General features: G+C 50.1%; 1 protein-coding gene across 3 annotated transcripts in view; it reads left to right on the forward strand.

Moving 5' to 3' along the window:
* SCN10A (sodium voltage-gated channel alpha subunit 10) overlaps positions 1-16,555 on the forward strand; it is a 96,681-nt gene that overhangs the window by 24,674 nt on the left and 55,452 nt on the right. For 2 of the 3 annotated variants that reach the window (XM_066244354.1, XM_066244355.1), the window contains exons 6-12: positions 980-1,171; positions 1,599-1,665; positions 5,664-5,805; positions 5,957-6,154; positions 6,851-7,021; positions 11,155-11,445; positions 14,357-14,468. In XM_066244354.1, coding sequence (XP_066100451.1) covers positions 980-1,171; positions 1,599-1,665; positions 5,664-5,805; positions 5,957-6,154; positions 6,851-7,021; positions 11,155-11,445; positions 14,357-14,468 — 1,173 coding nt within the window. The remainder of the gene's footprint in view (positions 1-979; positions 1,172-1,598; positions 1,666-5,663; positions 5,806-5,956; positions 6,155-6,850; positions 7,022-11,154; positions 11,446-14,356; positions 14,469-16,555) is intronic. The other variant, XM_066244356.1, reaches the window with a different exon arrangement.

The following is a 16,555-nucleotide window of genomic DNA, read 5'->3' on the forward strand; positions in this document are numbered from 1 at the left end:
TGTGCCCACCTGCTCGAAAAAGGCGAAAGATTTATGTGATCTGAAGAGAAACCAGAATATATCCCCCACCTGCTTGATAACGCTATGGAGGTCCCTGTCACTTGTCACACAACTCCACCACATGCCAGGTCCCAGTCCAGGGGCCGACACAGGTCGTGTAGTGTTCAATGGTTTTTTTATTGATCAAAATGACAAGGCAAGGATCGATGCCAACCTGCTTCCCTGGTCAGAGGTTTTTCTGTGACCCTTAAAGCTGCTTTCCCAGAGAAGGTGATTTCATTTGCCAGAGCAGCAAATCGGTTTTTCTTAAACGAGCGGGGGCCTCATCTCTGCTGCCAGCAGTGCTCGGCTCAGACATAGCCCCTTCCAGAGTCTCGCTTTCCACTGTCTCTCCTGGTCTTACTCTATTGCTATGCTCATGTCTCTTGTCTTTTGTGTTTATGTCTCTCTTATCTCTCTCATTCTATTTCCATTGGATACCCCCCCTCTTCTTCTTCTTCTTCTCTCTCTCTCTCTCTTTCTCTCTCTCTCTCTCTCTCTCTCTCTCTCACACACACACACACACACACACACACACACAGACACTGAGGTTTATGTCTCTAGCCTCAAGCTTCTCCCAGAACAGAGGTGAGTACAGAAAGACAGATGTCAAATGAAGTTAGTAGCCTCATACCTGGAACACAGAAGGCACTCAACAATTCTATTTTAAATTGGATTACTAGTGTCAGGAATGTATTAGCCTTAAGATGATAAGAAGTGCATTGCCTGGGTCTTACTTGCCTCCTCCTTACAATGGGGCAATAACTTTTACTAGGTTTGTATGAGGAACAACGTTTGGCACTGCCCAAGTGTTGGTCATACGCCTCACACCTGTATGTAGTAAGAGGGGAGGATGGCTGAGATGTGAGTGTGCAGGCACATGTGTGTGCAGTGTGTGGTACCTCGTTTACGTGGGAGTATTGCTGTCATCCTCCTGTAGGACTGAAGGTCATCGTGGGGGCCCTGATCCACTCAGTGAGGAAGCTGGCTGATGTGACCATCCTCACCGTCTTCTTTCTGAGTGTCTTTGCCCTGGTAGGCCTGCAGCTCTTCAAGGGCAACCTCAAGAACAAGTGTGTCAAGAATTGCACAGCTCTCAACGAGACAGCCAATTACTCCTTTTATGAAGAACGCGAGTGGGATTTCTGCCGTAAGGATGAAGGTCGGTTTGGCCGGGGTCATGAAGCCCCGGCATACCTACATAAACGTGTATTTTCACTCCTCTTTTCTGCTCAAATGCTTTTCCTGAGTTGCATTTTACTTTTGGATCTCCCACTTCTGTTATCAAATGTCCTTGCTACAAGGAAATGAGCTATAAGTCCAGGGTGAGTCATTCTGCTTCTGTTGGGAGAGACTTGGAGCCAAAATCTCTGCTCAACTTTTCTCTTTCCACACGGGACACTTTCCCTTCCAAGTGTCCCGCGTGTCCACTGAGTGCACACAGGTGAGGAAGCACCTCGTGGGGATGGAAGACTTTCAAGGTGCTGCCTTTACCACCCAAGCCTCGAGCTGTAGGGCTTGGAACTGTATGCAATGCTTCTATTTCTTTCTTTCTTTTGCAGATTACTACAGAAATAAGTCAGGCACTTCTGATCACTTACTGTGTGGCAATGGATCGGACGCAGGGTGAGTGTTCAACCCAGGACATAGCTCCAGTGCCCAGCACTCCTTTTTCTTTCTCGTCATCAGCATTTTCTGGGCAGAGACTGAGTTCCAGGTCCTGAAGAAAATGTAGAAATGAATAAGTCATGGCTTCTTCCATCCCTGGTATATGGAAAGAGTGTGTATTGGTGAGCTTCTGCTGTGTAACAAACAACCCCAAGATTTTTGTGGCTGAGAATACCAGCCATTTCTTTAGCTCAGGATTCTGTACATCATCAGCATGTTGGTCTGAGATCAGTGTGGTGTTCTTCTGGCATTGATTGAGTTCATTCAAAGGCAGATTAGCTGGAGCCTGGCTGATCTAGGATGGCCTCAGCTGGGGTGGTTGTTCTCTGCTCCATGTGGTCTCTCATTCCCCCTCCCCCAGTAGGGCTTACTCTCATGGCAGAGACAGGGTTCCAAGTGAAAGAGTGAAAGTGTGCAAAGGCTCTTGAGGCTTATAACTGGCACAATTACTGACTGAATTCTATTGACCAAAAACGAGTCACAGGTCAGTCCAGATCCAAGGGCTGGAGAAATAGACTCCACCTTTTGATAGGAGAAGCTGTCACATCATCTCACGAAGGGGTGTGAATACAGGGAGGGGAATAATAGTGGCCATTTTGCAAACAATCTACCCCAGGAAGGATTTGTTAAATGTTTTGTGTCAAATGTTCCACATTGAATCATCACAACTGCATCACGTGGGTTTTACTATCCTCACATAGCAGAGGAAGTAACATACGCATCAGACTTTGTCATTTTAAATTCTTACAAAGGCCAGGCACATAACAAATGAGAGGTGCGGGTAGGTGGGACTCATGGCAATGAGAGTTCACGCCCGTCTAAAAGGGGCAGCTGCCGCTCAGTCCAGCCTTTGGTTGCCATGTGGGTCCCCGGTTTCTAACTCATCCTATGTTTAAAAGAGAAATAGGAAATTTAGATTTTTATGTGGAATCTCCCAACTGTTAACATTGGCTACCAATTCCATAAGAAGTCTACATATTGTGGACCAAACAAAATATTTCTGCAAGCTGCCAGCTGGTGAGGTCTGAGGCACATACTTCACGATGCTACACTGTAGGGACCCAGTGCTGTGAAGGAGGCTCTGGGGGCTGGAGCAGCACAGGGCGGCGATGGTGTGAGGAGGCCGGGGAGGAAGTCAGAGAAGGCTTCCTGGAGGTGGGAGTTGAGGTGAGAGTTGAAGGGCAGGCAGGATGTGTCCAGGCTGGGTGAACAAGAGATGGTTTGTATGGAGGCTCTTCCAGGTGGCAGAACAGAATGTGAGACAAAGTAAAGAGCTAGGGGACCCCTCGGGTGTACCTGCTGCTTTGGGCACGGGAGCAGATGTGAGCAGAAAGAGGCCAGGCAGCCAATCAGAAAGTCTTGCCTCTCCCACCTCCACGGCTGGGGGCCTGGAAGATGAGAGCCCCCACTCCCTGCATAGCTGACAGCCCCAGACTGCCCCTGTGCGCTGGTGGGACCTGCATGGAGTGCTGCCTTCGTCAGCTCACTGGGAAAACAATCCCAGATGGTGGGGGGGAGGCAGGGACAAACAGGCTTCTTGTCCTCATTCTTCACAAATGTACCTGGCATTTGGTTCTTTGGCTCAAAAAGAGGATTGTTCCTATGTCATTTGCCTTTGGCATAAATTTAAACTCAGGGCCCCATTTGTGTCTCTTTCCTGTCTGGCTGCTGTCATTTCTCATGGTGATGGCTCCAGAGTCACCCAAGCACTATCTGTGGTGACATTGTGGGGTCCATCCATGGGCCCCTCCTCAAGCTTCAAGAGTGGCTAGACCTCCTGGCCAGGAGGTGAAGGGTTGGGTAGGGCTGGGTGGGAAGCAGAGGCCAGCTCAGAATAACAGCCAGAGTAAGCCTAGAAGGGCAGGCTGTGGACACCAGAGCTGGGTCCCATGCCGGGCTTCTGAGAAGCAGAGTCCTGAGAGGTGGCCCACACAGACCAGTGGCACTGTGGGGGAAAGCCTGGGGCGTCGAGGTGAAAAACACACGCTAGGAAATATTTAATGATTTTCAGCATGCTTTCACATACATTATTCCAGTCCATCCTTCCAGTAGCTTCAGGTTAAAAGCAGCAGGAATTTTAATTTGCATTTCATATGTTATATACCACTCCCCCCAAATTAGGGGATATTTCAAAATGACTATGAAATGATAAAAAAAAAAAAAAAAAGAAGAAGAAGCATTTGATTTTTTTAAAATTAAACAAGAGACCCTGGCCGGTTGGCTCAGCGGTAGAGCGTCGGCCAGGTGTGCAGGAGTCTCGGGTTCGATTCCCGGCCAGGGCACACAGGAGAAGTGCCCATTTGCTTCTCCACCCCTCCCCCTCTCCTTCCTCTCTGTCTCTCTCTTCCCCTCCCACAGTGAGGCTCCATTGGAGCAAAGATGGCCCGGGCGCTGGGGATGGCTCTGTGGCCTCTGCCTCAGGTGCTAGAGTGGCTCTGGATGCAACAGAGCGATGCCCCAGAGGGGCAAAGCATCGCCCTCTGGTGGGCATGCTGGGTGGATCCCGGTCAGGTGCATGCGGGAGTCTGTCTGACTGCCTCCCCATTTCCAGCTTTGGGAAAATGAATAAATAAATAAATAAATAAATAAATAAAATTAAACAAGAACATCAGAAAAGCAAAGAACAAGTCAAAGAAAATTGTTCGATTATGCAGATGAGAGGAAAAACCAACTTTTATGTCATTGGTGAACATGCACTCGACAAAAGGCTGCGAGTCCTGGAGTATCTGCACGTTCCCTGATCCCCTCGTGTTTGTGAGCAGTGTAGTTACCATGCCGAAGGCAACATGCCAGAGGGCTTTGTACCATGGCCTCCCGCGATTCTCAGAGCAGTTCGCTGTGATAGGTAGCAGCTACTGTGGGGTTCTACGGAAGACATAGGCTGCCCTCCGGGTTCACTGGCAAACCTACAGGGGAAGGCTTGACTAGCTCCTGAGACGGAGCCAACCAAGAGGCTGTCTTTAAATTTGGGTCCACAGTGTCTGGGAGCCGCCATTGGAGATAGAATTGAGATTGATTATAATTAAGTTGCCGGGACCCTAATCAACTGTATGGGTCCTGGGGTTGAGTGCTCACGTGCACGTCTGAAACAAGCAGAGCCCCAGAGGCTGGTGTGGGTTGGGTGGGGGAATCCTAGAATAGCAGAATCCAGAATACACATGGGGCATTGCTGTGTCTGCAGCCAGCTCATCCCACTACGGTGGAGGAGAGCACTTGGCGTGCCCTGAGCTTAGAGAAATCTCAACATCAATTACCCTTTGTTAAGAGAGAAGCATCCAGCACTTCTACCCCAATGCTCACCCAGCAATCCTCTTCAATTTGACCTTCTGTCACAGGTCAGTCTTCATAGACTACTTGACAGTTGTATTTCTCCTTTTAAATAAGTACGTTTGGCATCTGCGTGGTTTTAGAAACTGGCTTCTCTCTGAACCTCAGCTTCCATGTCTGTAAAAAGGATGTGGAGATCATTAAATTATAATATTTGGAAAGCGTTTAGGAGAGAGAGGCACTCAGTAAGTGCTCAGTAAGTGGGGAATATTGTTTTTATTGTTATAGATAATTGGTCAATGAACTTGGCTAATGTGAGTCCTCCTTTGATAGACGACTCTACAGGTGATGCCAAAAGGCTCAGGTTTTCAGTCTGTCTTCTTGATACTGACTCTCCATCTCCTGGTGTGAACTTGCAAAGAGCTTGTCACCTTATGGTACCATGTCTGAGCAGTCTGCTAACTTCCCTCAAGCCACACCCTTCTGCACGACACTCTGAAATGACAATATCATCATCCCTATTTAATGGGCAAGAGAAACTGAGACCTAAAGGGACTAGTGTCCAAGCTCATCCAGTTTATAAGAGAAAGTCCAGGCTCTGATCTCCAGTCCTTCTGCAACCCTGGGCTGCCTTGCCCCCCATGATCAGGGGACTGTGCAATTGATGGCCTTCTCTGTTCTTGTTGCAGCCACTGCCCTAAAGGTTACTTCTGCATGAAAACATCTTCAAACCCAGATTTTAACTACACCAGCTTTGATTCCTTCGGTTGGGCTTTCCTCTCACAGTTTCGCCTCATGACACAAGATTCCTGGGAACGCCTCTACCAGCAGGTATTGATCTGCATGTCCCCACACAGACGGACGGGGTTGAAGGCTAAGGGGTCAGCTGCAACGTGGCTACATTTCTCCTGGAGGATCCTGACAATGTCAGGGGCCCATCTACCCTGCCTACATGTCTCTCTTCTTTCTCCTGAATCTGCAGACCCTGAGGGCTTCTGGGAAAATCTATATGATCTTTTTCGTGATTGTTATCTTCCTGGGCTCTTTCTACCTGGTCAACTTGATTTTGGCTGTGGTCACCATGGCGTATGAGGAGCAGAACCAGGCAACCCTTGATGAAATTAAAGCCAAGGAGAAGAAGTTCCAGGAGGCCCTCGAGGTGCTCCACAGGGAGCAGGAGGTCTGTGAGGGGGAGAAGCTTTATCACCTGTTGCAGGTGATACATCCTTGGGCAGAGGTCTGGACCAGTCACTGGGACTACAGCTCATTCTCAGGACTTTTAGGAAGATTTGTCTTACCTCGGGGACCATCTTAGGTCAGGTTTTGCTTTAAAATAAATAAATTAATTAATAACTAAGAAGAACCCAAGTGAAGGTGTTCGGGAAGTGACTTATTGAGTGACGCTCCCAGAATAAGGAAGTGAAGGAAGCAGGATGGAGTGGGGGGGGGGAGAATTAAATGAGCAAGTGGCCTCAGCTAGAGACTATATTCAGCCCGAGCCCCCGGGAACCGCAGGGCATGACTTGTACCCCAGAAATAGCCCTACTAACCTGAGCAGAGGGCTGGCCACCACACCTGCCCCAGCCAAACATTCCGTCAAAGGAAGCTTTCTACAGAATGCTGCAGCTGTGAACCAGGAGCAGCTGAGATGATAGTACCGAGCTGGGAAGAGGGACCTGGGCAGGTCCTCACCAGGGTCTCCTCCATGGTGGGAATGAGGGAGGCGACCCCTGCTCTGTCTCAGTCCCCCCACCACCCGGGACCTGATCTGACCTCCTGGGTTTCAGATGCCCTCAGCTCTGTGACACCCCCTGTCCGGGGAACTCACAAGCCCCACTGGATCCTGTTGTCTGCAGCGGCTGCTCTCTCTCCTCAGGTGCTGTCGGCCCTGGGCATTGACACAGCCTCTCTCCACTCCTACAGTGGATCGCTTTTAGCCTCCAAGGGTGCCGACGAGAAAAGGCACAGAATGAAGCCGAGGGTGTCCGTGGGCTCTGCAGATGACAACAGATCACCCCAATCCGAGCCTTACAACCAGCACAGGATGGTAAGGGGTGCAGGTTTGTGCTCTAACGATGGCCCACTTTTGCAGCTGTTGTGGGCAGTAGGTTTACCACAGGGAGATGGCTGGAGGCAGACATTAGGAAGCTGATTTAGTAATCCAGACCCCCCACATTGTGGCCTGCACCAGGACAGGGTCATTGTGGATGGGGGAAGGAGGTAAATTATAAAGACTTTTAGGGGTAGGGGTGGAATCAACAAGCCTGGGACTGTGGGATGTGGGGAAAAGAGAGGAGTCTAAAATGACCCCCAGGTTTCAAGATTGGGCCATTAGACAGGTGGTGATTCTCAGATAGGCGCACTGGAGGAAGAAGCCAGGTGTGTAGGGAGGTGGTGAGCCCGCATTGGGCATGGTGTCTGAGGACCTGTGGACATCCAGGGTCAGCCTCCTCCTTCTGGTGGTGCCTTGGTCTGTAATTCTGGAACAGGGAGGGAGGTTCTTGTCCTTGGTGCTGAAATCATTTGTATGCTTCTTTCTGACCTCCTGCCTCAGCTCCTGTAGCTCAAATTCCCACCTGTTGTTGGCACAGAAGGTCCTAGCACCCGCCTGTGGTGCAGTCCAGTCTAGGAATAAGTTCAGTGCCTCACTTCAGATCCTGCAGCCAGTCCGCCCCCCACTGTCACCTCTTCCTCCGTCCCTAAGATTCTCTATTCTCGCCAAGTTTCCTCCCATCACCTTCCTCTCCTTTCAAAGTCCCGTGTGCCCCACATCTGCCCTTTCCCCAGGCCTGAGAGATAATAACCCCTTTGTGGGAAAATAATTTCCACTCTAATAGTATGGAGAAAGGAATCAAAACGGCTAGTTTTCAGGCCTTCTGACTTGCACTTTTTTTCTCAGTCTCTTTTCCTATGCTCCTCTGAAGGATAAGCTACTTCTTGAAATTCTGTCTGTCCAACCCTCAAACTATGTGTGTACATAAGTACACAGACATGCTCACGTGAACGCTGGCCTCAGAGACACCCGCACTTCTGCATTGATGAGAGTTTGTGCCCCTCCCTTTCTTGCTCCGCCTCTTGCACAACACCTGGTAGGCACAGGGCGCAGTTCAAAAGATGTTCCCAAGGGGGTTGGACTAGGGCTTTGACAATTAGAGAACAGGATGAATCACAGCTTCCGCAGAAATGTCAATGACACGCTGATTTGGGCCTTCATTTCCCCCATTCAGTCAGCCCCACATAAATCAGCACCCGGATGGCCAATAATTGTTTGGTGTATGTGTTTATCTCTCCAGCTAGGCTCACCTTCAAAGGGAATACAAAGAGGAACTCTGTCTTGTTAATTCGACAATACTAGAGGCTCGATGTAAAGAGATGACTAAAACACATTCCCTTTCCCAAGGACTTCCGTTGGGAGGGAGGAAGCCGATATAAAAACAGCTCAGTATTAAATCCTCCATTAGGGATGCGTACATGGGTTTTGAAAGGTAGAAGAGGAAGCACAACTCTTCACGGGGAGTGAGAGTAGTCAGGAAAGGTTCTACTGGAGAAGGGAATAATTGGAGTGAATAATCAATAATGGGTCGGTCCTTCAGTGATGGAGGACTTGGCGAGTTTTAGGAGGCGTCTTTCCCGGGCACAAAGAAGGACATGTATGAGCAAAGACAGGAAGGCGCCATGTGGGTAGTTCTTTAATGCTAATTGACTTCCTGGAGTCCATTCAAGAAGGCATCCCTTCCTCATTCCCAGGTAGAGTCATGTGGTAAATGCACCACAGGCAGTTTTATATGAAGCTGTTTTCTTAGCACCAGAAAAGAGAATGGTTGGGAATAGCTAGGAGAGACACAGCCAGGGTTTAGGAGGACCCAGAGCAAACCAGTTGGCCTGCTTGGATGATGCATTTGCAGGCAAGTCTGACCCTCAGATTCAGAAGCCATTGGCCACAACAAGTTAATTCCGAAATATTAATTGATGACTAAGGGGGCACTGCCTGCCAAATATGCGACCAGAATGTTCTTCATTGGTTTGCTTAATGCCCAAGTGCAAATGACAGTTGTCCAGTCCTTACTAAGCGTTTGCTGACTCTGCTCCTTTGCTTCAAAAGCGGGAAGGACTTGTGGATTTTTTGAGTTCCAAAATCCTTGGACATATGTTCTAGGCTAAGGGTGCTCTGTTTATAATGCCAGGATTGCAATGATCATGGCTAAACAGCATTGGGTTCAAAATATCAAAAGAAGGAAAATTCAGTTCTGTGGGATAAGGGGATAAATAAGGAGAATGCTTATTGACAAGATGTCCCAACTTTAGTTAGTTTAGTAAATAAAAGAAACTGTCAATGTAAAAAAAAAAAAGTGTTTAAACCTGTAGAGAATTTTTATGAGTTTATTTGAGCCAAATGGGTGACAACTGCCAGGAAGCAAAATCTCAATGGACTGAGAAAATGCTCTGGAAAAGGGTGGTTTTACCATTTATTTTATACATCAGACTGAAAGGGGAAGTTGTAAGGAGGTTACGTGAAATCCACTGGTGAGCGATTCGGGAGGAACCAGGGCAATCTCTGAGATTGGATAAAAAGTGCAATGAAGAGACAAATACTTCTGTCACGTTGATGGGTGCGGGGTAGTTAAGAGCGAACATTCACAGCACACAGATGGTAGGAGGGCAGTAACAATGAGTTCTGTGCTTTCATGGTTGCTGGGAGGTTGTGCACCTGAGGGGTCTGGAGAAAGAGAGTGACTCTGACGTGTCAACGCTATGTTACGTTAGAGGCAAAAAAGACATAGACAGGCTCAGCGAAGGTCAAGACTGACCTTTGTCAGGGCAGATGCCGGCCTGGGGCATGACTACCCGCCCTGACTCACTTTCAGTTAGCGAGTTTTAACCTCAGACCATCCTGTGTGGTTCCTTCAGGGCTCGGCGTTTGTAAGTCCCGCCCGCCGTGCAGGCCTCCCCTGAGCTTGTCGGGTTCAGTATGTGGCCCCCTTTCTGTCAACAGAATTAAGGAAGAGAGAAATGTTTAGCAGTGTGTATGGTCAGGGTTTGGTAGGAAGTCAATGTTGAGATTGTAGGAACAGTTTTATGACCCGTGTTCATAATTGATAACTTGTTATGGTCAGGTGCCACAGTGGGCATGGGGACAAGCCAACCCAGCATACTGTCTCGTCTCTCTGGGGGCTCTGGGCCTATGAATTAGCTCCTTTTCTCTGGCAACTGGAAGCCACACAGTTCCCTCAGAGGAAGAGTTTGATGGGAAATGTTTATTGATTTGGAGGAATGTCATTAGTCTTCCAGGAAATTGGACTGGAGCCCTCTCTTCAATCTCCCCGTGGTTGACTGTTCAAAGTTGGCCTCGAGGGATCCTGGAAGCTCATTACAGTACAAAGCTCTTGTCTCCGCCTTTGCCCCATAAACTCTCACGTTGGTGTAGGCTGAATCTAATGAAGTGTGGAACCTAATTTTCAGGCAATAAAGTGGACTCGGTCGTTTACCAAGCATGTTCCGGAACCGGCACACATAATAGAGTCGCCTGAGGTCACAACTTAGCCTGTGGAGCAGCCCGATGGCCAAAGGCTGGCAAAGAGCTGACACATCTGATTGAACTACAAGGCTGTCCTCTAACACAGTGGTCCCCAACCTTTTTTGGACCATGGACCGGTTTAATGTCAGAAAATATTTTCACGAACCGGTCTTTAGGGTGGGACAGATAAATGTATCACATGACCGAGACAAGCGTCAAGAGTGAGCCTTAGACGGATGTAACAGAGGGAATCTGGTCATTTTTTAAAAAGTAAAACATCGTTCAGACTTAAATATAAATAAAACGGAAATAATGTAAGTTATTTATTCTTTCTCTGGGGACCGGTACCAGTCCGTGGCCCGGGGGTTGGGGACCACTGCTGTAACACATCCGTGGCCATTAGGACCTATTTCTTGATCTTAGGCACCCTGTAATCTCTCACCTTTCTTGGCTTCTCCCCAGGTGTGCCCAGAATACTTATTCCTATTCTCTCCCCGTGTTTACCTACAATACCCCTTAGGTCTGTATCCTTCATTTGCTGCTGGGAGGTCATGAGAAGAAGGGCAGGAAACGGGACTGAGTGGAGGGAGGTGCTGAGCTCAGGATTTTCCCACAGGACGAGCTTCCAGCCTCCTCCTCTCCCGCTCCTCTGGGACAATGCCCAGTCTTTCCTAGGTCTCGCCTCCGGGAGACGCCGGGCCAGCCATGGCAGTGTGTTCCACTTCCGGGCCCCTGCCCAAGACGGTTCATTCCCCGATGGCTTCACAGACGACGGAGTCTTTCTCGGAGACTACGACAGCTATCGGAGCTCCCTGCCTGGCTGGGGTGCCGGCCAGCAGGGCCCTCTTCCTCGAAGCCTGCCAACGCAACCCAGCCACCCTGGGTCAGGGCACGGAGAAGATGGGCAACCCACGCTGCCCCCTAGCGAGCTGGGGCCTGGAGTCACGGAAGTCTCGGTGAGGCTGTGCATGTTCTAGACTTTTGGGGGCTGTCCTCTAGCTAGAGACCTTGGGCCAAGAAGCCCTGAGTGTCACCCATGGAAAGGTCCTTTAGATATCATATTATTCTGCCCATCACCTCTCATCTACCCCCATTTTACTGACAGGGCAAGTGAGACCCCGAGAGAGAGGGCGGGTTTACCCGAGGTCAGACAGGTTCTCCGGTTTGTTCTGTACAGAGATCCAGGTTATTGTCCAGTTGGCCCCATGTTCTCTTCCGTGTTTCTCTGTCCCCTCTCACTACCGCTGCTGTCAGATGGCCCTGCTTGCTCTCTGGATGAGTATGAGAACAACTGAGGGCTCTCTTCCTGCCTGTGGCTCTGTGAAGGCTGCCCTGGGCTTGGCAAAGGGGACCCAGAGAAACCCTGGGGGGGGGGGTGCCCTGCGCAGATCTTAGCAGAAGCAGAATATCCCTTGCTTTCCTCGGAGAAGCGATAACTTGCCAAAATACACCATGTCAGCAACAGTGACTAAGTGGCCAGCACCCTTAGTAGAATCATCAGAGAGTGTAGTGCCAAACCAGGGACTCCCTGTGGAGTCGGGAGCTGGGACGTAATGCGAGCTCTCTGCCCGGTTGCAGTAATGATGCTGCCAGTGTTTTTTCAGTTTCCCTCTCTGGCTAGCCAAGGACACAGGGCAGTTTGCAAGCAGACCTGTGAACAGCTGGTTCTGGGGCTCCCCTGGCTTGGATGAGTTACCCCGGCTCCATTTCTGATGGGATGCCAGCAAGAAGCAGATGAATCACCCCAACGGGCGGCTGGAGAGAGTTTAGTGGAGGACTTACAGAGCAGTGGGCAGGGCTCTGGGAACCATGAAGGGACAGTGAGGTCCCTGGAGACCAGTGCAGTGGGAAGCTGCACCTGCCTAGGCTGCACAGGTGAGGGGAGGGACCAGACCCAGGACCCAGCAAGAGCTGCCACAGTGGTGAGAGGCGGCCTGAATGATCATGTGTCTCAGGCGGAGAGCAGCAGCCAGCCCCCAGCCGCAGCCCAGCACGGTGAAGCCAGGCGGTAGATACTGGACTCCCCTCTCCTCCCGGCCTCTCATCTCCCGCCTGTGCCTCCCACTGGCCGAACCTGACCAGCACCAGTCGGTGAGGGTGATGCAGTGTGTACAAGTCACCCTCCCTGGGCACAAAGCAGGCAGAGAAAGGAGAGGAAGTCTCCAAGGACCAACAGAGAACCACCGGCACAGAGTGCCAAACTCAAAGCCAGTCGGCACGGGCCCCTCGGGGGTGCTTTAACATTCTAGAAAATGTCTCATTCCGGAAAGCTTGTTATGGATCCCTAGATTACTACTTTCCTAGAGATTCCCACATTGATGCATTTTCACTAAATTGTTTGACTTGTGCAATATTACGTCTTTAAGGCCTTCTGTGTCATGGGAACCTGGGTTTCGGTCACCGTTGTGTCATTTACCAATTGAGTCACCTTGAGCAAACCCCTTAAACACTCCAAGGCTCCATGCCTCCCCTTGTAAAAAGCCTCCTCAATAGCTAAAGGGTTAAATGGAATAATAAAGTACCTGCATTTATATACAGGTGTCCGACAAGTAGCAACAGCACCTGCTAGTATCTTTGGTTGGGTCCTCATGGTTGGAAACTTTCTAAACTTTATATATATTAAGCACTTACTGTATACTTATGAACCTCACTTATGATAGGTGCTCAATAAATGCTCATTGAACCTGGATTCTGAGTGGTTAGTACAGCTCTGCATCAGCTGCCGTGGGCCTCAGACTCCTCACGTCCACGGTGTGTGTGTGGCTAGAGTTAGGGGCCTGGCAGGGAACCCAGAGAGAACTTCCCATCGAAGGCCCAAAGAGGGAATCAGAAGGATTGTGTCAGACAACTGACAACTGGACAGTCAAGACACACAAATGTTCCCTTGGAAAGAAAGAGATTGTGGGCCCTGGCCAGTTGGCTCAGCGGTAGAGCGTCGGCCTGGCGTGCAGGAGTCCCGGGTTCGATTCCCAGCCAGGGCACACAGGAGAAGCGCCCATCTGCTTCTCCACCCCTCCCCCCTCTCCTTCCTCTCTGTCTCTCTCTTCCCCTCCCGCAGCCAAGGCTCCATTGGAGCAAAGTTGGCCCGGGAGCTGGGGATGGCTCCGTGGCCTCTGCCTCAGGCGCTAGAATGGCTCTGGTAGCAACAGAGCAATGCCCCAGATGGGCAGAGCATCACCCCTTGGTGGGCATGCTGGGTGGATCCTGGTTGGGCGCATGTGGGAGTCTGTCTGACTGCCTACCCGTTTCCAACTTCAGAAGAATACAAAAAAAAAAAAAAGAAAGAGATTGTGTGGAGTTAGAACCTGGGTTGTATGCTGGGGAAGGAAGTGGGTCTGTTAGGAGGAAGGTCCATAGAGTATGGTGGAGTGGGAATTCTGTGTGACTGTCATATGCATAGCCCAGAAGACATCTCATGATGACTGCCTGGCCCACTGCCCCTTCTCCCATTGGTGGAGACCTCAGAGACCCTTGAGGTGGCCCAGCCCCACCTGCTGCCTGGTCCCTGTCCCAGGAGTTCGCAGAGCCTCAGGGCTCCTGGGTCCCTGTCCCTGTCCCAGGAGTTCGCAGAGCCTCGGGGCTCCCAGGTCCCTGTCCTAGGAGTTCGCAGAGTCTCGGGGCTCCCGGGTCCCTCTGTGAGCTGCAGACCTGGGCCCTGGTTGCACCCAGCTCAGCGTCCTGGTCATCATGCCTGAGCTCTTACTCCAAGTTCAGACAGCAGCCCGGTACTCAGACTGCTGAGCACCACAGTTTCGTGGGGCAGCTCCAACTACGTGAGACTGGCCGACAAGAGGCTGAGTGACCTCTCTCTGCCACTGAAAACTTCAGGTGGGGGGAGTGTCCTGACTCTGTTTTTTGTCCCAGCAGGCATTTGAAGCAGGACAGAAGAGGAATTTATTATCAGCGGAATACTTGAATGAACCTTTCCGAGCCCAAAGGGCTATGAGCGTGGTCAGCATCATGACCTCCGTCCTTGAGGGTGAGTGCTACTCGTTGGAAGGTTGCTGGCATGAGCCCCGACGTGAGCAGCAGCGGGGTCACGCCAAATCTGAATCGAAGGGCACCCATCTCTGTGGCTGGGATCCTATATGCCTCTTTTTTGTGCATTGGGCCCCATCACCCTTAATCAATGTGGGCTTTGTTTTTCTTTAATGTGGATAATTTTTCAAAACCAATTGAATCCAATGGATGAAATGCCCGAGTCCATCTCTTGTTCAAATTAACATTGGCTGCGCGTGTATCCACAAAACTAGGTTTTCAGAACCGATCCGGAAGGCGCCAGGAAACGGTAAGAGGCCACTCAGGTATGCAAGAAATTTAACAGTCTCCAGTTTTCAAATGTGGCAAAATTATCCTGCTGTGCTCCTGGCTGTAACTTTTACAGTTACAACTTAATGTCAGTCTCAAGTCCCCGTGATGCTGATCTTCAGAAAACAATTTAAATAAATTAGTCAATTTAACTAAATTATTGTGAATTCAGGGTGTCATTAATTGAATGGGAATCTATTCCGTCTCCCCAGGGACGCACCTGAGTCCCAGCCGCTTACACCGCGCCAAGGGAACAACTGACCCTGAGTCAAGGTCACCTACCCCTCAAGTTCCCAGAGCATGGCTGCTTCCTCCTCCCCCTGAACACAAGGCCTGTCTTCTTATCCAGCCTTGATTTTGCCTCAGGGTGTGGACAATATGGCCTTAGTCATGTTCAGTTATTTATCTTCCCTGGATGAATTGAATATGCCCTGGGCTAGAGAAGGAAGCTTAGATATATTAGATGTGTTCTGTAAAGAAGACCCCTGGGCTCTCCTCCCAGCTCTGGGCTGAACCCTAACTGCTGGTAGACAATACAAACAAATAAACAAACAAACATGCTTAAGGGGTTGGAACCCAAAGCCAATCTGTGGCTTGCTTCCTAGGTGAAGCTAGAGGGAATAGGCCTGAGAGAGACCCACAGGCCCAGCATGGTGCAGAAACGGTAGAGTAGATGAACGGGTAAGGTGCCTGGGTGGAGAGGTCCCCGAGGCAGCCTCAAGGAACGCTTGGTGGCCCCACTCACCCCCTGGGGAGCTAGGGAAGGCCCTGAGTGAGAGCCAAGCAGGGGACCTGGAGGCGCAGAGAGGGAGCAGCCACCTCCACGCTCTCCCACCAGAAGCTAGCCTAGGAACCATGCTGACTCAATTAAATGCCCTTGGCAATGACCAAGGACCAGCACGACCCTGGGGGGAGGGGGCTCCCCTCCCCAGAACTCCAACACAATCTCAGATAATGAAGTAATCACAAACACTGAATTGACCAAAACAAATGCCCCAGGTCAGCTCCTTGATGTGTTAAGTGAATGCAATTATGGGGGAGGGGAAGACCCTTAAGTTACATTTCTTGCATACCTGAGTTTGTCTTTTAAGATAAATGTACACTCCAGTAACAACAGTGTGTATAGACTCATATTTTTTTTTGTCATTGATGATTATTTAACAATTACTTTTCATTGTAATAGTGTCCGCACACCTGATGCCACATCCCTGGTCTTTTATTGGGCAGATGGGCTGCTGGGATTTTTGTTGTGGTGGTGGTGGTGGTTATGAGTCATCAGACAGCAAATGTTAAGTACAGTTTGCTTTTGCATTTATTCCCCAGAACTATCAAGCCTCCTCCTTCCCTCTTTTTTAATGTATTCACTCATCAACAAAAGTTTGTTGAGCACCTGCTATGGGGCTGGCATTGTTCGGGCTGCTGAAGAGTCAGGGGTGAACGAGATCGAAGCCAGTCCTCACGGAATCCATGTCCTGGGGGCCCGAGTAAGACATAAGATAAACACAAAGGGATATCCAGGTAGTGACGAGAAGTAAGAGAAGTTAAGAAAGGAGATGGAGGCCCTGGCCGGTTGGCTCAGCAGTAGAGCATCAGCCTGGCGTGCAGGGAACCCGGGTTCGATTCCCAGCCAGGGCACATAGGAGAAGCGCCCATTTGCTTCTCCACCCCCCCTTCCTCTCTGTCTCTCTCTTCCCCTCCCGCAGCCAAGGCTCCATTGGAGCAAAGATGGCCCGGGCGCTGGGGATGGCTCCTTGGCCT

This window comes from Saccopteryx bilineata, chromosome 10 (genome assembly GCF_036850765.1).
Source record: "Saccopteryx bilineata isolate mSacBil1 chromosome 10, mSacBil1_pri_phased_curated, whole genome shotgun sequence".
In the NCBI taxonomy this organism is placed as follows: domain Eukaryota; kingdom Metazoa; phylum Chordata; class Mammalia; order Chiroptera; family Emballonuridae; genus Saccopteryx; species Saccopteryx bilineata.